The sequence below is a fragment of the Salvia hispanica genome, chromosome 2 (assembly GCF_029641045.1).
Source record: "Salvia hispanica isolate PSC_SH4W2 chromosome 2, Shi_PSC_v1, whole genome shotgun sequence".
NCBI classification, from domain to species: Eukaryota; Viridiplantae; Streptophyta; class Magnoliopsida; order Lamiales; family Lamiaceae; genus Salvia; species Salvia hispanica.
This window is the reverse complement of record NC_142693.1, coordinates 48,448,019-48,469,204: the sequence shown is the minus strand read 5'-3', so window position 1 is coordinate 48,469,204 and position 21,186 is coordinate 48,448,019. Positions and strand designations below refer to the sequence as shown.

At 38.6% G+C, this 21,186-nt stretch overlaps 3 protein-coding genes across 5 annotated transcripts; 2 read left to right on the top strand and 1 right to left on the bottom strand.

Annotated features, from left to right (window-relative positions):
* Positions 1 to 3,828: 3,828 nt before the first annotated feature.
* Positions 3,829 to 4,566, bottom strand: LOC148932584 (uncharacterized). The gene has a single exon (XM_089065165.1). The coding sequence runs from the start codon at positions 4,564 to 4,566 to the stop codon at positions 3,829 to 3,831; it is 738 nt and encodes a 245-aa protein (XP_088921291.1).
* A 3,882-nt stretch (positions 4,567 to 8,448) lies between these two features.
* LOC125189969 (jasmonoyl--L-amino acid synthetase JAR6-like) lies at positions 8,449 to 13,407 on the top strand. Of its 3 annotated transcripts, none has more exons than XM_048087253.2 (5): positions 8,449 to 8,561; positions 9,911 to 10,218; positions 11,466 to 11,567; positions 11,633 to 12,545; positions 12,747 to 13,407. In XM_048087253.2, exons 2-5 carry the CDS (start codon positions 9,914 to 9,916, stop codon positions 13,146 to 13,148), a joined length of 1,722 nt encoding a protein of 573 aa, XP_047943210.1. In that variant the 5' UTR covers positions 8,449 to 8,561; positions 9,911 to 9,913; the 3' UTR covers positions 13,149 to 13,407. The 3 variants fall into 3 exon arrangements, with proteins under 3 accessions (XP_047943210.1, XP_088921930.1, XP_047943158.1); XM_089065804.1 differs by lacking the exon at positions 8,449 to 8,561 and adding an exon at positions 9,429 to 9,648; XM_048087201.2 differs by lacking the exon at positions 8,449 to 8,561 and having other exon boundaries at positions 9,430 to 10,218.
* A 5,294-nt stretch (positions 13,408 to 18,701) lies between these two features.
* Positions 18,702 to 19,886, top strand: LOC148932583 (uncharacterized). Its single transcript, XM_089065164.1, has one exon. It carries the CDS (start codon positions 18,702 to 18,704, stop codon positions 19,884 to 19,886), a length of 1,185 nt encoding a protein of 394 aa, XP_088921290.1.
* Positions 19,887 to 21,186: the final 1,300 nt, after the last annotated feature.

Sequence of the window (21,186 nt, the reverse complement as noted above, 5' to 3'; positions counted from 1 at the left end):
AAATGGTTTTCATTTGATTATCATGCAAGCAAATAAATATTTAACTCACATAAGATGTAAATAACATAGGCAAATAATTTTGCACACTTTGTCACATCACATATAATCAAATAAATTATTTGATTTTAAACCACTAAGTGTCTAAAACCAATTAATTAAAATAAATCACAATTTATCCTTTCCATGAACCATGGTACTCCGAATAAAAAGGATTAAATAAAATATATATACCCCATTTGAATAAATCAAATATCTAGGGCATAAAAATTAGGTCAAGACCACACATTGGGCCTTGCCTATTAATCGAGCCATCTAAAACCCTAATTAGGGTTTCGCCCCAAAATAAAAACAACTAGTCGCCGCCGCCTTGTAGGGTTCCGCGCCGCCGCCGTCTTCATCGGGCTGCCCAACCGCCGCCAAGCACCGGCAACCACCACCGCCAGCCACGCTGCCGCCAGCTGCCCTGCCGCCTTGATCTGTATGCGGCTTAGCCCGCTAGGGTTTCAGCTGCAGCCAAGGCTGCCTCGCCGCTGACCTGCCGCCGGCCTGCCCAACCGCCACCGACGCTGCCAACCTGGAGCCGCCACTGCAGCGCCGCAGCCGCTGCTTCACAAAGCAGCCGCCACCGCCGCCTGGCCTCCTGCCGCCGCCGCCGTTTGCCACCGACCAGATCTGCGTGCGGCCGAGCCTGCTAGGGTTTCGGCCGCCGCCTAGGTCTCTCTCGCCGGTCTCGTTCTTCGTCTTGTTTGCTCCATTGTATTATATTTCTTTGTATTCTAACTATTACATTTGTTTACAAAAGAAAAATAGAAGGGAAAAACAAATCCTAACCTACCACGGTCAACCCCCGTGGGTTTACAATAAAACGAAGAACAACAAGATTCAACAATCACGCAATATTGCAAGCATGAAACAATCATCCATCACATTTTTCAAATTATATAGATCTACATAATTAAACACATACGTAGAACATAACAATATAGATCTAGAATATACTATCATAGATCTACAATATTCTTGATCTAGAATATTCTCTCTTGGATCTAGAATAAAATTTCAAAGATCTAGAATATTCTCTCAGATGTAGAATATTCTTATAGATCTAGAATATTCTTTCTTGCAACTATATTAAAAAAAAGATTTGGAATATATTCTATAGATCTTGGAATATTCTTTTCGTAGATCAAGATATTCTTTACTGATCTAGAATAAAATTCATAAATCTAGAATATTCTTATGCAGATCTAGAATATTCATTTACGGATCTAAAATATTCTTCACGTATCCAAGAACATATGAAAAAACCAGATTAAATCCACATAATCAGAGCCTAAAAGCATGGCTCTGATACCAATTGTTGGGGTAATCGCAACGGAAATTGCAAATTAAATAAATCCACAAATAAATCTATTTAGGAGATTATGTGGATCAATTCAATTTCATGCTTGAACATGTAGAGACATATAATTGCGCAATTAATCACATAATTTAAATTAAATTATGATGTTGAATACTTACAATAATGATTCTCCAAAGAATCGAAGTGGCTTGCTACTTCTCCACGTGTGATCTTGAAGCTTGATTGTGAATGCAAGACCAAAGATCTTCCAACCTATGACCCTTAACTCTATAGATCTAAATTCCTTGTGGGAGGAATCTTTTAGAAATTATAAGGATCTTGAAGGAGAAGACAAGAAAAACCAAGAACACACAAAGAGGAATTTCGAGTTCTTCTATTAGAGAGAGAGGGCCGAAAATTCCAAGTGTGGAGGCTAGGGTTTTGTGTTGTGTATTGTCTTCTCTCCTTACATCCTTATTTATAGAGTTTATGATGGGCTAGGTTAGGGATCTATGGGGCTTGGATTGGGACTCCCAATTGGACCTTCTTTACTAATTAAATTATAACCCATAATTCAATATAACGCCAATGGAATATTTCTTGTGCCACTATCGAAGAAATACTGACCGCCCATCCAATCCGTAATTACAAGCAATCCGGGTTAACCTCTTTAATATATTATTTCCCGTGTCTAAGACTTTCTATATCCATTAATTAATTTGTAGTCTGCTATAGACTTTAAATTAATTCATATCTTTTTATTTCCAAGAGTTTGTCTAGTACGAGATGTATATCAAAATATACTTTTCCTTTTCTATTTATTCTTGGATTAAATCCAAACCGGTCGGGTTTCCGAATAATAGAACTTCTCTCGAACACCTCTTGGGGATATAGTTAAACCACGCAAGCACACGATTCAATGTAATAATAAAACTGACACCATACTAGTTATTAATTACTACTACCCAAGATATCAGGAATATTGGGTTACGAAAAACCCGCACTTATTGATAAGTCAAAGCAGCGTATGATTAAATAACGTGTGTCTTATATTATTACAAAGATTAGGAAATATTAAATCTCCAAGACATCGTCTTATAGTAGATAGCAACAAAGACGTGTCTATACTTTAGATCCATTCAATGCTATACCACACCAGTGTCACTAGTCATTCTCAAGGTAAAGACGACTTTCGGATGGACACTGTAACCTTTCACGATAGGTAGCTAAAGCCTATCTAGGTTGTGAAAAAGTTTTACTTCTACAAGGTACCGGTTGGGTCACCTACTGTGATGACCTGTTCCACGACCCAACCTTCAATGTAGAAGACTTAGACTGGTTTTACTTTCCGGCGCTTTAATTAGATAATTTAATATATAGTTAAATACGGTCAATACCCATTAAAGTAAAATACACAGTATGAAGAAAACATTTATTATTCTCATTAAATGAAGAGTGTTTACAATATACAAGCTATTTATCAAATTCAAAATAAACTCGAAAAATGCTTTTTAGTATATATGTTCCAACACATAGTAGAGGCCTTGATGCTCAGTGCTACGCCCAATTATCCTCCTCGTCCTGATATCATGTAATACACAGAAATTAGGATGCATCAGTAGGGTACAGTTTAATTCCTTCATCACGTGACTAATAGACATCAACTTGTGTGATAATTTGGGAACATAGAGACAATTCGACAAATTTAGCGTTGGTGAAATCTCAATTGTTCTACTCCCCTCTACTGATGTTAATTCTCCATCCGCAGTCTGTATCTGACTTTTCATAGTACCGCAAAAATCCACAAAATCCCCTCTATCATGAGTCATCGTATCAGTCGCCCCACAGTAAAAAAATCCACCCTTTATCTTTTTCACTAGGCTTATGTTGTACAGTACATGCAATAGGCAATTTGTGCAGAATTCAAATCTGTTGGGACTGACAACAAACATATTATCACACAATATGGGGTAAATTTTTGAATTACTCAAAGTATGGGGGGCAGATTGGGAGGCATGGGGTATATTATGTAATTTCTGAAAAATTGGGGGGTTGGGCATCAAATTATAAAGTGGGCTGGGTTTGCAAAAACCTAGCCCATTACCTCCTGTCGAGAATGCACCGCTGCCCCCTTCTCCTCCGATGCGGCCGGCGAACGCCGCCTGCCCTACCTCCTCACCTCGCCTGCCGCCGCCACCGCGTGGGGAGTCACCGTCAGCGCCTCTCCCACGGTTGGCCTCTGTTCCACCATTTTCCTCCACTCCGATGGCTAATTTTGCCTTCCCCTTTTGAGTTTCATCCCACCATTCCGGAAATCTGACTAATTTGAAGCAGGTTTCCTTGGTATGCTTGTTCATCCCGCAGTGAGAGCACCACAGCTTGGTTTTTTCTAGCTTGGTTCCAACGCGGCGGTTGTTGGTGGCGGCGGGGTGTGGTGTCTGCTGATTGGGACGGGGCGGCATTGGCTGGGGTGGAAATCGTTGGTTTCAGGCTCCGAATCCGAAGCCCACTCCACCCGATGCTGGTTCTCCATTCGTCGCGCCGGTCTGGCCGGGGTTCGCCGGCGGCATGATCTTCTGCCGTGTGGCCTCCCGTTTCACCCAACTGTATGCAACGTCCACCAGAGGCGTCGGGCTTTCCTTGAGGATATCTCTTCTGATTCCTTCGTATTGAGAGTTTAATCCAGCCAAAAATTTGTATAGCCTTCGTGTGTTGATGATTTCTCGATACTGACATACTCCTTTGTCGGAGTAGGTGATGGTTTTGTTCTGGCATCGGTCGATCTCTACCCATACTCCGTGCAGGGTTCTCCAGTACGTTTCCAGATCCATATCGCCTTGGACAATCCGACTGACTTTCTCCTCTAAGTCGTATATCAGATATGAATCCGACGTACTCTGATACGCAGCCAAGCTATCCCAAATTGCCTTCGCACTTTGGTGATGTGCGAAATCTCTGACAATATCGATCTCCATATTGTCAACAATCCATGAAAAGACCACCAAGTCGGTCTCTTCCCACTCCAGATACTCCTTGTCTGTTGAGTTTGGGGGCGTCGGCACTCCGGTGATAACCCTCAGCGCCCTTCTGCTTCCGATGGCTACTCGCATAAGTCGAGCCCACAATGGATAATTTATTCCATTTAGCTTGAATGCTACTGTAACATTCTTGTTGGTTTTGAGTTTAATGTTGCCGGTTTTAACGTCTTCTTCTTCTCCTGACATTCTGCAAGTTTGTTGTCCGTCGCCTTCTGGTCGGGACAAGGTATATTGGCGTGATGAACTTATTTTCTGAGCCTTTGAATATCCTGCTCTGAAGCCATGTTGAATATTTATTTCATATATTCATTCAAGTGTATTTCATAGTGAGGAGAATACACGCCTAAATAGGCTGAGGATCATTTACATATGGTATGATTTACCCTAGCTATAAATCATGAAAGAATAATTTACAATTAATTTGAGATCATTCTAATTGATCTCATTCTAATTGATGCCCTAATCTTTGTGTATCTTCCTTGATTTCTTCCAACACATAGCACTCTTAAATTTGATATAAAATGAGGTATAACTTGAAATTAACATCTCCAATAATTTCCTTAACTCACAATTTAGGACATGTAGTGTAAAAGTAATAAGAGTATAAGACCATTAGCAATAGCTACCACCTTTTCAGAGTCCTTCCACAACCCAGCCATAAATTCCTCCCGCCACATATCATCAGTCCTTCCCATCGCCCTTCCCACGGTCCTACAAGACTACAATAGCTCAGCCCTCTTTTTTATTTCATTTTTATAGATTTTCATGTGGAGTAATGAAATGTGAGGAAAATTGATGGAAATAATGGCTCCGACGGTCGCTCGGCGCGCAATAGGAACCGAGCACCGGACAGCCTAGCCCGTGCTCTGGGGCTCACCCCTCCCCTTCCCCCACGGCTCCGCTGTTGCAATAAGCCCTTCCCGACTGCCGTCCCGCTAGGCGGTGGCAAGGGCGCGGTGAGAAGGACCCTATTGCTAATGCTCTAATAAGAAACACTTGCCTAAGTTTCTTACGTCGTCCGTTGATTAAAAAAGTAGAAAAAATAGCTTATAAATTAGTTATTTAAGTTTTGTTAATATTACGTAGCAAACGTGTATTCAATTTTTAAAAGTGCTGTCCATTTATAATGTTAAAGACACAATACATATATTATAAAGAAGAATAAACATAGTTCATTTATAAAATCGTATGCACAGATAAGAGATGAAAGTCGAAATATTTCCTAATATAATTATAATAAAAATCAACTTTATATTACTCCCTCCGTCCCGCTTAAGATGACACGTTTTCCTTTTTAGTTTGTCCCAACTAAGATGACACATTTCCTTTTTTGGTAACTTTCTCTTTCCAATTAATACACTCAACTACTTTTTGTCACTCCTATTAAAATATTCATCTTTCTTCATCCCTCTACTTTAATACCTACACCCACCTTCTCTCTTTCCAATTAAACACTTTAACCAATAACTCTTAAAATCTCGTGCCGGCTAAGCAATGTGTCTTCTTAGCCGGGATGAAGGGAGTATATTTTAAAATCCAAGAACCGTACGTGCATTCATATTCACAAAAATGCAAAGTAAGGAACATCAAAATCCACAAATCACTAATGATATTTTAAAATCCAAGAACCACAAACGTGCAAACGGCAGTCCAAGAATTAATTTTTGCAGTTCACTATATATATAAAAGTAGTAGGCCTTATTCAAACAAAAGAAAGTGAAAGAATCTAACAAAATAAATAATAGAAGTATAAGGGCCTAATAATATGTTTTGCTTAAACAAAATCCTAATATTGAGATTCAGTGTCCCACTGCATGAATTCCCACTCACCGTACCCTTGCCACTAAAATAATTATCGTGTAATTGATAGTTAAACTAAAATTAATTAAAGTATAACAAATTATAACTGATAAAAAAATTGAAAAAAATACTGCCTCCATCCCGTAGAAGTAGGCCATTTAGGTTTGGCACGGATTTGAATGTGTAATTGGTAAAGTAAGAGAGAATGACAAAAAGTAGTTGAAATTGTGTAATACTCCCTCCGTCCACGAATAAGAGTTTTGTTTTTCCATTTTGGTCCGTCCACGAATAAGAGTCTCTGTTCATAATTACCATAAATGGTAAATAGACCTCACATTTCACTCACATATCATTTAAAACTAATATATACAAGTGGGGCCTCTATTCCACTAACTTTCTTCCACTCACTTTTCTTAACATTTCTTAAACCCGCACCATTTAGAAATGAGACTCTTAATCGTGGACGGAGGGAGTAGGTGGTTAGGCCCATAAATAATACTCTCTCCGTCCACGAATAAGTGTCTCATTTTTCCATTTTTGTCCGTCCATGAATAAAAGTCCCAGTTCATAATTACCATAAATGGTAATGAGACCCCATAATATATCATTTAAAACTAATATATACAAGTGGGACCCATATTCCACTAACTTTCTTCCACCCACTTTTCTTAACATTTCGTAAAACCCGCGCTATTTAGAAATGGGACTCTTAATCGTAGATGGAGGGAGTAAAGTAAAAGAGAAGGAGAAAAAGGTTACCATAAAAGATATGGACTATTTGTATGGGACGGACGAAAAAGGAAATATAACATATTTCTATGGGACGGAGAGAGTATAAATTTAAAAGTTACTTCTTCCGTCTATGAAAAATAGTCCAATTTTGTCAGTTTGAGATGTCCACAAAAAATAGTCTCATTTTTAACAATAGAATGTTTTTCTCTCATACTTTGCCCATTTTTTCCTCTCTCCCATACTTTACTAATTTTTTCTCTATATTTCTCTTATTTTACCTATTTTTTCTCGTTCTTTCTTACATTACTATTTTTTATTAAAAACCCGTGCAATCAATCAATGAAACTATTTTTTGTAGACGGAAGAGAGTATATAGCATGCTTTAGAATTCATCAATGCTAATTACTCCCTCCGTCCCACATTTGGAGTCACTTATTGTTATGGCTCGGGTTTTAAGAAAGAGTTGAAGTGTGTAATAAATGAAGTGAGATGGTGGAGTGTATAATAAATGAAGTGAGATGGTAGAGTGTGTAATAAATGAAGTGAGATGGTAAAGTTGGTTGAAGTGGGTCCCTTTTGACTTTTGGTTTTTGTTTTGATTTATTTTAATGTAGATAATGACATTTTGATGTAATTTTGATGAAGAATGAGGTAAAATTGTATGACCAAATATGGAAAATTCTAAAAGTGACTCTTAAACTGGGACGAATTTTTATGGCAAAAAATGACTCCTAATCTGAGACGGAGGGAGTATAATATTAAATTCTAACAATATTTGTGGATGACAAGATATGAATCCATTATTAATAAAGTAGGAATGAGAAAGGGGGAAAAATTGATAAATTTACATAAATAAAAATGAAATTATTTTTGTGCTAAAATCAAAATAATATAATGAGACAATTTTATTTTTCTCAGCAAGGAGTATTTGTTTTCATTTTCATTATCATTATCATTATCATCATCATTACCATTACCATGACTAAAGAGAACGTGGACCTGTCTGAAGGGATATAAAGTGCAATAATAGAGGGATGAACTATGTAGCATGATATTCCGTCCACGTTTTTTTAGATCCTTCATTAATTCTACAGTGGTAACTGTCACATATTATTCAAGACTCCCCGACTTAAAAAAGTGAATAAAGAAAATATCCATTTGCACAATTTACAACTGCTTACTTTATATAGAAAAACGGCTGTGGTCGGTTTGTCGGTATGATTACAACATTTCTCCTCTTATAACGAAAAGTCCATTGACATCTACAAGAAATCATCAATTTTAAAAATATAAACATAACAAATTAAATTAATATTTTTGGATATGATGATAATATAAAGAGATAGAGATATGGATTAGCGATAAAATAGTGGAGTCCAATGTCATTAGCCACTGTTGCCATAAAACAGACTGAATGCTCCACTACAAAACTTCCACCAAGGGTACGTTCGGTATTTCACTATACACGCGCGTATTTCCGTCCACTCTCTTCACTCTATATAAACTTTGTCACTTTGTCGACTATTTTATCAAACTCTTCTGCATATTCAAACAACCTAAATTTTCAGCTAACATATTACGTAAATTGTTTAAGTGAGAGAAAGCTTCCTGTCTCTGCAAAACCAACTCGATCATATCCAATATATAAAGTGAGTTGGCTTTCACGCTTCTTTATTATTTATACGAACTGTTCTAACTGTTTTTTTTTTTTTAATTTAGACTCCCTAGTTCCTGAAATTTTGTCACATTTTACTATTTTTCATTTCACTTTTTACTATTTTTGGTAGTAGACCTCACCTTCCACTAACTTATTTTCACTCACATTTTATTATAAAAAACTAATACTTTAAAAGTGGACCCATACCCTACCAACTTATTCAATCATCTTTCCATTACCTTTCTTAAAACTTGAGATTGTGACAAAACTTGGGGGATGGAGGGAGTATTTTTTTCCCACTGTGTCACTTATGCTACTATTTTAATCCATATTCCAATTTCTTACGACGAATAAAACATTAGTTGATTATATTCCATTTGTCCGCCATTAAAATTTTATTTTCTATTTTTTCATTTTTCGTTCATCCGCTAATAAATATCTCATTTCACTTATATTTGATAAGTGGACCATACATTCCACTAACTCATTCCGCTCATATTTTATTATAGAATCAATATATAAAAGTAGATCTTACACTCCACTTACTCATTTCACTTTTCAAATTTCTATAATCCGTGTCGGTCAGATATGAGTCATTTAATCATGAATGAATGGAGTATATAAAGTTGGATTTGTTTCCAACTTTAATCGTACTTGTATTGCTAATATATGGAAATATTAAAATTTGAATCAATTAATTACGGAAAATTGTATCCTGCGCATTGTAGTAGTCCACTTATCGTGTCACATCACATATGATAATATCTCTTCAATAATGCATGTATACCACAAATACAATTTCCCTAAATTTTCGTAATTTCTCTATTGTCGAATTTGATCTTGTATAAGTCTGAGTTCATTCATATCACTTTCGCTCATTACTTCCCATCGACACAAATTCCCCACATTCCAATTCTAAATTCATTGAATCTTGAGTTTTCTATTCAGTTCCGTTATTGTATTTTTTACTTTAGTCTTTAAATTATTTTTAAAATAGCTTTCCTTTTTCATTATCTTTCTTCACCTTTCAGTTGATCACCGGCGTCAAAAATAGAAATAGATCAATAAAAGTAAAAAAGGTTATACATTAAAACTGACAAATTTGTCGTCACTTTAAGAATATGTACCATGATACAGTCGGATTCTTAATTCTCTTTTTATACGTACAGTATGATAAATAATGATATTCTCCTCTCCCTCTTTTTCCCATGTTTCTATTTTAAGGAATATGAGATACAAAGAAGAAGAATAAAATGTGATAAAAGATTTGTATCATCTTTTATGTTTTGATATGATAAATTTGCAATACATCATGGTAGAATTTTTTTTTAATTTTTGAAGAAAATGTTGGAGAAAATGCAAGAAAGAGTAGAGGTTGAGGAGGTTGTGGAAGAATTCGAGTTATTAACAAAGGATGCAGGGAGAGTTCAGAGGGAAACGCTGAAGAAAATCTTGGAGCAAAATGGTGCAACTGAGTATCTCTCTCAATGGGGTCTCAACGGAAGAACTGATCCAGACACCTACAAGGCTTGTGTCCCCGTCGTCACTCATGCCGATATCGAGCCCTATATTCGACGGATTGCCGATGCCGGAATCCTCCATAACTCATCCATCATCACCGCCAAACCCATCCCCGCCATGTCCTTGAGGTTTGTATTTTGTTCATTTGAATACTTATGTTTATTTGCTAAAATTCTACTCCTACATTTGTCCACCAAAAATAATTTCAATACGAGAAATAAAATAGATAAATTAAGAGAGAGAGAGAAATATTGTATGTGAAATATTTTGATTGAGTGAAAAATGGGCCGGGATCACCTCATTAGAATGAGAAATACTAGTAGACTAATTTGGTGAAAGAACCAAAAAATGTAAAACTAGAACTACCTCTTCACAGAAAATAATTCCATCCATCGTCTTTTCATCTGTCCGTTCAACATTTTCCCATCTTTGTCCACCTACCAAATTTAGTCCCATATTAGCTACAATTTTTTACTCACCTTTTATTTTTCTCTCTTCTACTTGATTTACATTTTATCTTTTTACTTAATCCACTTACTACAAAAAAACTTACTAACTTTTAAGGATACAAAAATAGAGACGCAATTACTTGGATTTTTAAAAATAACTATAATTTATTATGCAACAGAAAGCGTCACTATGTTGATGGCAATTTATCTTAATCTTTTACTTTTTAAGACGCTTCTATTTGTATCCTCTAATTTTAGTTAGGTTACTAAGGTGGTATTCGGTTTCCATGATAAAATAATACCAAGATATAATCTAAGATTGAGTTGTGAGATTATTTTAGTCATAGGGGATTAGCTATGACTATTTATCTCATGATTATCCATCTAGGATTGAGTTGTGAGAATGAATCTCATGAACCAAACACACTATATATTTAACCCCGAATACAATCTTGCAAACCGAACACCCCTAATGATACTTTATGAAGCGTTGAAGTTATAATTAGACACACAAATTAGCGTTTTTTATAGTATTAAAAAGTGTCCTTATCTGACTTTTTTGTTATATTGACTCTGTCTACTCATCTTTCATTCTTTTCTAGTTTTCTATTAATACTCGTGTGATCTATAAATGTAATTATTTTTGGTGCATGAATCGAGTATTTTTCATGGATGATGGAGGTAGTATTAATTTAATTAAAGTTTCACATATTGAATCGGCCGTAGATGGTTAGTACAATTATAGTACTATATTACACGTGACAGAATCTTGATTTGGATTCCTAATGTTTAATGCTCAACTGCATGCTTAGACTTAAATCATAAACTTTTATGTAGATCTGTTATGAATAGAAGATGTGTTCTAACTTTTCACAAATCTTAAGAAATCGTTTGATCTTTTAAAGACATTGATTATGTTTTTGCAGTTCGGGCACTACTCAAGGGAAGCCAAAGTACCTACCATTCAACGATGATTTGGTCGAGAACACAGTGCAAGTTTATAAGACCTCGTTTGCCTTCAGAAACAGGTAATCAAATTCAAAAAACATTACTACCATCTTTTCCAAAACTGATAAAAATTCCTCCCAAACAGAGAATACCCAATCGACAACGGAAAAGCGCTCCAATTCATCTACAGCAGCAAGCAATTCACCACCAAAGGCGGCCTCCGAGCCGGCACCGCCACCACTCACCTCTTCAGCAGCCCCGATTTCAAACAGACGCTGCGCGCAACGCAGCGCCCGTGCTGCAGCCCGGACGAAGTCATCTTCGGCGGCAACTACCATCACTCCTTATACTGCCACCTCCTCTGCGGCCTCCTCTACCGCGACCACATCCAGCTCATCTCCTCCACCTTCGCCCACAGCATCGTCCACGCCTTCCGCACCTTCGAGCACATCTGGCCCCACCTCGTCGCCGACATCCGGCGCGGCTCCCTAAGCAGCCGCATCACCTCCGCCCCGATCCAATCCGCCATGGCGAAGCTCCTCCTCAAGCCCGACCCTAATCTCGCCGACGCCATCCACCAAAAATGCCTAACCCTCAGCAATTGGTACGGATTGATCCCGGCGCTGTTCCCTAATGCGAAGTATATCTACGGCATCATGACCGGCTCCATGGAGCCCTACATCAACAAACTGAGGCACTACGCGGGAGAAATTCCATTAGTCAGCGCCGATTACGGAGCTTCTGAGGGTTGGATCGGAGTGAACGTCAACCCTAAATCACCGCCGGAGGAGGCGACATTTGCGGTGGTTCCGAACGTCGGCTATTTCGAATTCATCCCGTTGGATTCAGGCGGAGAAGCGGTGGGGCTGACAGAGGTGGAGATCGGGAAGGAGTACGAGGTGGTGACAACGAGCTTCGCGGGATTGTACCGTTACAAGCTGGGCGACGTGGTGAGGGTGGAGGGATTCCGCAACGGGACTCCGGAGGTGAGATTCGTGTGCCGGAGGAACGTGGTGCTGAGCATAAACTTGGACAAGAACACGGAGAGGGATCTGCAGGTGAGATGCAATTATTTGCATTGAAAATTTTTAAAAATAACAACAATTTAGAATGCAAAAGAAAGCGGTTCAGACAAATTACTACTTAATTCTTTAGTCTTTTAGGACACTTTCATTGCGTCGTCTAATTTTAGTTGAGACGCTTTTGTTATTTTTAGAAACACAAATTAAAAAATGTACTTAACGATTTTTTTGCTGCAGGTGTCAGTGGAGGCGGCAGCTAAGGTGGCGGCAGCGGAGAAGGTGGAGGTGGTGGACTACACGAGCTGTGTGGAGGCGTCAGCAGAGCCAGCGAGGTACGTGGTGTTCTGGGAGATGAGCGGAGGGGCGAGCGACGAGGTGGTGGAGGAGTGTTGCAATTGCTTGGATCGGTCGTTCGTGGACGCGGGGTATGTGAGCATGAGGAGGATAAATGGGATTGGGGCGCTGGAGCTGAGGATATTGAAGAGGGGAACGTTCCAGAAGGTTATGGATCACTTTGTGGGAATGGGAGGAGCGGTCAGCCAGTTCAAGACGCCGCGTTGCGTTGGCCCTGCTAATGGGAAGCTCATGCAGATATTGGCTGCCAATGTTGTCAAGACTTGTTTCAGCACTGCCTATTGATTTTCACTTACAGTATGTGTGCATGTGTTACTATAATTACTCCTTGTTAAATTGTGTTTGTGTTCGTAGATGTATGTCATGTCATGGTCACCCTACAAGTTTAAAATAAGTTTCACCTTTCAAATTAAAATTGTTTAGACGCATGCCTATGTTTTGGGAGGCTAAAATCCCATGTAGGTTCATATGGGTACTCAAAACTGTTCTCTTCTTTTACAAATGGCTGAGAATGCAGTCCATCATCGTCGCTTCTAGCACTAAATTGTTGCATACATAGGCATTATGATATTTATCAGCCTCCCTTGGGGCATACCTAATTTTATTGTTAACACTTGCAAGGTACATATTTTTTTTTTAATTATTTTTAATTATGTATCAAGTAGGGTACTATGTGATAAATTGTTTTATTTCTTAAAGAAATAAAACTTGGTTGGCCAAAATTATGTAGACTGGAAATGTAACTTAGATAAGATTCTCATCGTCGAAACTTAAAGTTTGTACTCATCGATTCATGTTCTCCAGCGACGGAACTAGCTTAGGCCAAGTGACCGCTCCAACAGGGGCTTGGCCGGCACCGGACCTTGCTACCATATACGTCCTCCGAAGTATTGTGAATTTGTCTCTGAAATGAAAATTTAAAGATGAAGAAGAAGGGGCTTGTAATTTTAGGGAAGTGTGAGAAATTGAAAAAGTAAATTAGAGGAAACAGTCTATAACAGAGGCTATATAAAAACTAGTGGATCATTTGTTCAAACTAGTATTATCACCCGTGCTATGCACGAGTCATATAATTTTCTCGTACTAATTACGTCAATGAAAATAAGAACTGGTATCATTGAGTAAAGTTTAAATATAAAAAATAGTACTATATAATAACATTTGATTTGATAAATAAAACAATATTTCAAATAATTAAATATAAGGTTAGAGAAAAACAAATATCGATTAGTATACTTTAGAATATCTAAAGCAAATATAACAATCATACTTCAATAACATAATAAAACATAATCTATACAAATTAATCACAGCTTATAATATTCAAATAAAAAAAATTCATAAGTGAAAGAACAAAAGGACAAATATACTACATGAATTGTAACGCCCCACTTTTTCAAACCCTAATTTTCGGGTTATAAAATTTTTGCATTAAATGCCTTAAATGCTATGATATGTGGATTATTTGATGAGTACTTAATTGCATAGTGTCTTTGTGACCTAATTGCGTATGAGAATTGAGATTGAGTTGAATAGTCAACTTGTTGAAATGTTGACGTGGCTATTGAATAGTCAAAGATGGAAAAATATGACGTGGCGTTGAAAGGTCAATGCGTTGAGAAAAAGAAGAGAAAGTGAAGAAATGATTGATTGAGTGTGAATATTTGATACGGAGAAATATAATTGTAGGCGAATTATTTTCCTAAGGGATGAGTGAGAATTAAATAGGAGTATTATTTTAAATGTGTGGAAATTTTCGGCCATCATGATTATTGGAGAAGAAATCCTATTTTTCTTGGATTTAATTATTTGATTGGGATAATTATCCAAATTAAATCCAAAGTCCATATACTCTATAAATCCTACATGGAATTTTCGAACCACCACTTTGATTTTCCCATGAGATTTTCGAAAATCTCATATATTGGAGAAGAGGGAATTATTTATTTATTTGATCTCTTATTTATTCTATTCCATGAATAAATACAAATATGCTAGAATATCTTACCATATCTTGTCATATCTAAGAAGATATTGCCATATCCTAATTAAATTAGGATTTGAATTTATTCCTTGTTGGAAGAGGAACAATACACGCCACTTTTGATATATATATTGGGGAGATTTAATTATTTTTCTTGATCCGTGATATATTATTCTACTCCGTGAAATATTTGAATTTAAATCATAGGCTAAGTTAATAGCCTAGAATTCGAAATTCTCTCCTAACCATCCTACAAATTTTCGGCCTCTACAACCAACAAATCTCTCCATATCTTCCAAATCTTGATTTATTCAATTATTGGATATTATTATTTGGCACTCTATAAATAAGAGAGAGACCCTAACCCTAGAGATCAAGAAACCGGCGCTTCCCACTCCTCATAAATTTCGAAAATCTCTCCCCCACTCTCTCCATATTTTCTTCAACTTTTCTACAAGATTTCTTCATCAATTGAGAAGAATTCAAGTGAAATTCAAGAGATTATTGAAGAATCAAGACTAATTCCTTATTTCCACCGTTCGTTCTTTTGGAAAAAGGTACTTTAATTATTCATCTCATCTTCTTCTACCGATTAATCGGTGTTCTTGAGTCCACATGCATTTAGATTGAGTGAAGGGGAAATAAATTGATGAAATTGGGATGCATGGATGTGTGTGTGTGTATGTGACCGAGAGTGTGTGTGTGTGTGCACGCCTCGGGAGGCGTGCACATGTGTTGTGATCGTGTGCGTGTGTTGTGTGTGTGGAACACTCATGCGTGACACGAGTTATCGGTGAATTTTGGAGTGGTTATTTGAATAAAAACGATATGATAATCATACTTTGATTTTGAGTGATGATTTTGAAAATAATCGATGGGAAAAAGGGAAATATGGGAGACATGCATGATTTGAGATCAATGATTGAAACTGATTTGTGATACGCCTAATTTAAAGGTGATACTTCGCGCTCTCAGCGTGATAAACGAGGAAAAGAGAATACTTTCGAGATAAGCCGACGAGGTGGGCTTTCTTTTAAAATAAGGACATTGTCCTAAACTGATATTGATGAGAATGAAAATATGTGTTATCATGCCTTGATTTGTTTTGTCGTGCCTATCCCTCGTGGCTATGCCACCATTGATTTAATCGAATTCGGATCCTCGTAGAGCCACAAACTCTACTTGGGTTAGTGTACACCAATGTTAGACCGAGTGCTGGCGTACGGGTCGGCCGGTCTAGTGACCTGGATTGCGGCCGCAGTCCTTGTCATGTAGAATGAGGATATGGTAAACGTCGATGAGAAAAAAATGGTTGCGCGACCGTGATATTTGAGAAAGAATATATTTTGGTGCCTCGGGTCTTTCTAAAGTTAAAACCCCGATGGATACTTGAAAATGGCATGATAACTATAATTGTGATAAAACTGTTTTCGGCATGAGTCCACTGAGTATGTTTATAGTACTCAGCCCTGCATGTGTTTTCCCTATGTGCAGGTTGAGCAGTGACGAGCGGGCGGCGGTGTTGAGTAGGAAATAATAAGATGATCTGTTGGTACTTAAAGTGTCGTTGTGTCTCCATACATAGCCTCACTTCTCTCTTGATCGCTTCCGCTATAATTTATGAAAAATTGTTATCTTTTGGTTGGGATGAATACTTTTATTTCGTGGGAATATTTTGGATATGAAACAGTTGGAATTATTTTGGAAACTCTGATGAGCATTTATTGCGATAGCCTTTTTGGTTAGATTTCTTTGCTAAGGCATTATTCTTCTTCTTCTTATTTGTTCATTAAATGCTTTGGTTAAATCCCTTTTTTTTTAAATGGAACCCTAGCCGATGATCTTTGATGCATTTAAGTCCGCCTAGTTAACGATCGCCGCATTTATTATACCCTAGATGGGCGGGTCGTTACAGTTGGTATCAGAGCGATCATTCTTTCCGCTCTGGACCCAAGAGTCTTGTTGAATTAGAAATCTGAAATTTGTGTAAATTGATTAATTGATAATCGTCGAAGGCTCAACACCGCAACTCGTCTCTGCTCAACCACGATGAATGAGGTAACAAGTATCTCTTGAATATTGATTTGAATTATGAAATATTGGAAGTTGAAGCGAATGGGAGTTGTTGATATATTTGGATATTTGTGATGGAGTATAAAATGATGATTATGCATGCATGCGAGATTGCAAAATGTGATTATGCAAAGCAAATGATAAATGTTGTTAAGCAAGTGATTATATGTTGAGACTGTTATGAGTTGAACGAATAAAACTCTATGAAAATTCTATATGATTTGTGATTTGCGTGATATGTGATGAACGACATCTATGAGAATGAACTTGAGCACGCTGCTATACATAGTTGTAAGTCGTGTCGTGAATGAAAATTTTGCGATAATATCGAACTTGGAGGCATCCAACGCCGAATACGAGGCGAGCGACTTATGAGAACGAATTGCGAAGCGTTGAAACGTGAAAATATATATATATACACACCTTTTGGCACGGAAAGGAAATTCCGTTATTTCTTGATATGATATTATCTTCACACCTCCGTCGTTCGACGCATACACATATATATATATATAAGCATCGTACTCTCAGCATCAGTTGAAATCTTAAACACTATTGATATTTTCTTCGATCCTTGTTCTGATGCTGAGATTTCTTTTGTAGATGTCTAATCATTATTACGCACCGATGCGCGACCGTTACGCGAAAAACAAGGTTTTCCCTGTCGAAACCTACCAAGAGTTTGAGTGGGATGGAAAGTCCTTTCTCCTAACCTACGTCACTGAATTCTACAATCACTGGATAGATGCATACGCATATGGAGGAGTTACCCATCACGCGGGGATCTCGAGATTGATCCACACTCTGCCGAGTCCTTGGAGCGAATGGACTGCCCAAGCTGCATTGCCATATACATGGTTCAGTCCGCCCGAGTATAAGCCTCGAGGCGATATAATCGGCTTGATAGGAGTGCTACTCCCAGCCATGGCAGCTGCAAGGGATGGACCGCCGCTTAGTCCCCCACCACACAAGTATCCGCCGGGACAGGCCCGCTGATGGAGGTATCGTCGCGATAAGGAGCCGCATGTCGATCGTGTTCCTACTAGGCCAAGACTTAAGGCTAACGCGGCTAACCCTTTGATTATCCACGGGAACGTGGAGGACATGCGTGCGATCACTCCGCCGCCCCCGGATGTTGGTGAATATGGCGAGAATGAGGGACCGGACGAGGAAGGACCCGCTTTGGAGATGGATGAGGACGATGACCCCGAGGAGGATATGAACGATATCGACTAGGATTGATAGTCGTGGAATATTTGTTTTGGCTTTCCCCATGTTTTGGATTGATTTGTTGATTTTCCTACCTTATGATTTTGCTACTCTTTCGTTTTTTCTGCATCGATACTAAGACCTCTATGAGGCAACGTTTTTTTTAATATGCCATGGGGAGATATTTATTTTGATTCAATGGATTGCTTTTCGTACATGGTGTAAATTAGCTATCACTATGTTATCACGCCATCACATCATGCCTCTTGTCGCACCACCATTTTTGAATACCTATTGGCGCCCTGTAATCGCCACTTAAATTGTACGACTGCTTCTTAAGTGCAATTGCCTTGATGATATGGAAACATTGATCTTTTGATAACCTTGACGCAGCCGATTTTTGGTAACAATGTTGATTGACACTACTCTTTGCAATCCGTCTACGTGACAAACTTTTGATATCTTGTGCTTGGCCATATACTCTAAAACAATTGACCCATGAACCTTGTTATTCAACTATACCACGTGACTATTGTTAGAATCATGGGAATGTTTTGTGTTGATAAATCAGAATGCCACCAAGACGCCACCGAGAACCAACTCCTCAAACGGAGGAAGAGGACAGCGTGTCACAACCCATCCCGCATCCTCCGCCTCCGCCGCCTCCGGTCGATCGAGAAATCGTGAAACTATTCTTAGAGCAAAAGCCACCTGTGTTTGACGGATTGGGAGAACCGGCCAAGGCTGAATCTTGGATCCGGGCAATAGAGCGCATCTTCGCGATTTTGAGATGCAACGATAGAGAACGCATGAGTTGTGTGACCCATCAGCTGACTGAGGCAGCCGACTTTTGGTGGGATACTAGAACGAAGACTATGCCACGAGACCAAGTGGAGGCGATGACGTGGGAAGGTTTCAAGACGGAAATATACAACAAGTATGTGCCGAAGAGCTATCGAAAAGCAAAGGCATCGGAGTTCCACAATCTGACACAAGGACGCATGACGGTAACCGAGTACGATCGAGCGCTCAACAGCATGACCCGGTACGCCCCCGATCAAGTCGACACTGATGAGAAGCTATCCGACAAGTTCCGTGAGGGACTGAAACCCGAAATAAGAATGTCGTTGGCCAGCCGAGGGAGACTCCCCTACACCGAAGCGTTAGCACTTGCGCTAGATATTGAGGCAGCAATGCCTAAGGAGAAAGCTAAGGAGAACACTACTTCGCCGCACTACTCCAGAGAGAAACGGAAGTGGGATGAGCCTAGGGCTTCGCATGATGGAAAACGGCACCAGTCGAGCCAACATCGGTCCCAGTACGATGGAGGGCAGCGTACGTCTAGCCAGAGAGGAGACTACCGACCGAGGGCACCACAATGCAATGTGTGCTCTAAGTACCATTTTGGAGAATGCCGATATCAGAATGTGATCAAGTGCTACACTTGTGGAGGAAACGGTCACTTCTCTAGGGAGTGTCCAAACAACAAAGTAAGATCTGGGTCGAGACAGAACGATCAGGGATCCCGTCAACAAGCGAGGACACCGCCGAATGAATCGGGAGGAAATCGCGACTCATCGTCGCGGCAACAACAACCTCACCGCCCCAGACTTCCTCCCCAAGCTAGAGCGTTTGCGCTGGAACAGAAAAAGCCGAAGAAGGAACAAGAAGATCGTGGAAAAGGAAATTTGACAGGTATGGGCGAAATTCTCAACACCCCTGTTGTTGTGTTGTTTGTGTTAGGTTTGGTATACTGAAAAGCATGTTTCGAGCAAGTTTCGCTCGAATAGAATCTTGCTTGTATACGTAAAACTCTATAATCCACTTTTAACCTGATTCAGTATTATTCGAGCAGTTCCGCACGAATAGAATCACTATTATTATTACATTGTGTTTGCTTGTGCATTTATAAGATGTTTTATAAACATTTAAATGCATAAGAAGTAAACAAAGTCTAAGTCTTTTGCTTAGTAGACCGGTTGTGGGCGTCGTCCACTTTAAGGTAACACGGTCAGATCTATGCAATGCTTTGCAAAAGAAAAAGAAGAATTTCACAACCTAGATAGGCTTAGACTACCTATCGTGAAAGGTTGCAATGTCAGTCCGCATATTTCTAAGCCTTACTGAAATAAGATGACATTGGTGTGGTATAGCACTGAACGGATCTAACAGCAAGACGTATCTTTATGCTATCTACTGAAAGACTAGGTCTTGATAAAATGTTATTTCTTAATCTACATATGTTAGCATTGAGCATACGGTATTGATTATGTACTACTTTGACTTATCAAATGGTGCGGGTTTTTCGTAACCCAATAATCCTGATATATTGGGTAGTGGTGATTAATATCTAGCGGTGCTAGGATTGCTATTATGTTGAAACATGCACGAGGTGAGTCTCGTTTGATAATGTCCTCAAGAGGAGCTCGAACAAGGTTTTATTATTCGGAAAACTGGCCAGTTGGAGTTTTATTACTCTATGAATAATAAATAAATGTTTCTTGCTATGTCCACTCTTGGAATTAATAAGATATTAATTAATTAAGTCCATAGCAGACATTGATTAATTAATGGACATTTATATCTTAAGCGCGGGAAATAAATAATAAAAGTGGAAACCCGGATTACTTATAATTTCGGATTTGGATGGGGAGAGTTCAATATTACTTCTGTAGTGGCTGCTCGTAATATTCCAATATAAGCTTGTATTAAATTGTGGGTTCAATTTAATTAGTAAAAAGCTAATTGGGCGAGCCCATATCCAAAACCTTCCATAGATCCCTGTCTGGGCCCAAAAGGAACTTAATATAAATAGGAGAATAAAGGAGACAGAATTATCACAATTTCATTATTTGTAATTTTCGAAAATTTCAGCTTCCCAGCTGTAGGAATTTTCGAATTCTACTCTTTTTCCCAAAAGGATTTCTTCTGTCTTCTTTATTCGAGTCCTAGTATTTTGATAAGATCAGCCCACCCTGATATCGAGATACAGTTCGGGAACCAGTCAGAAGATCCGTGGTCTAGTATTGAAGATCATCACGTGGAGAAGGCGCGAGC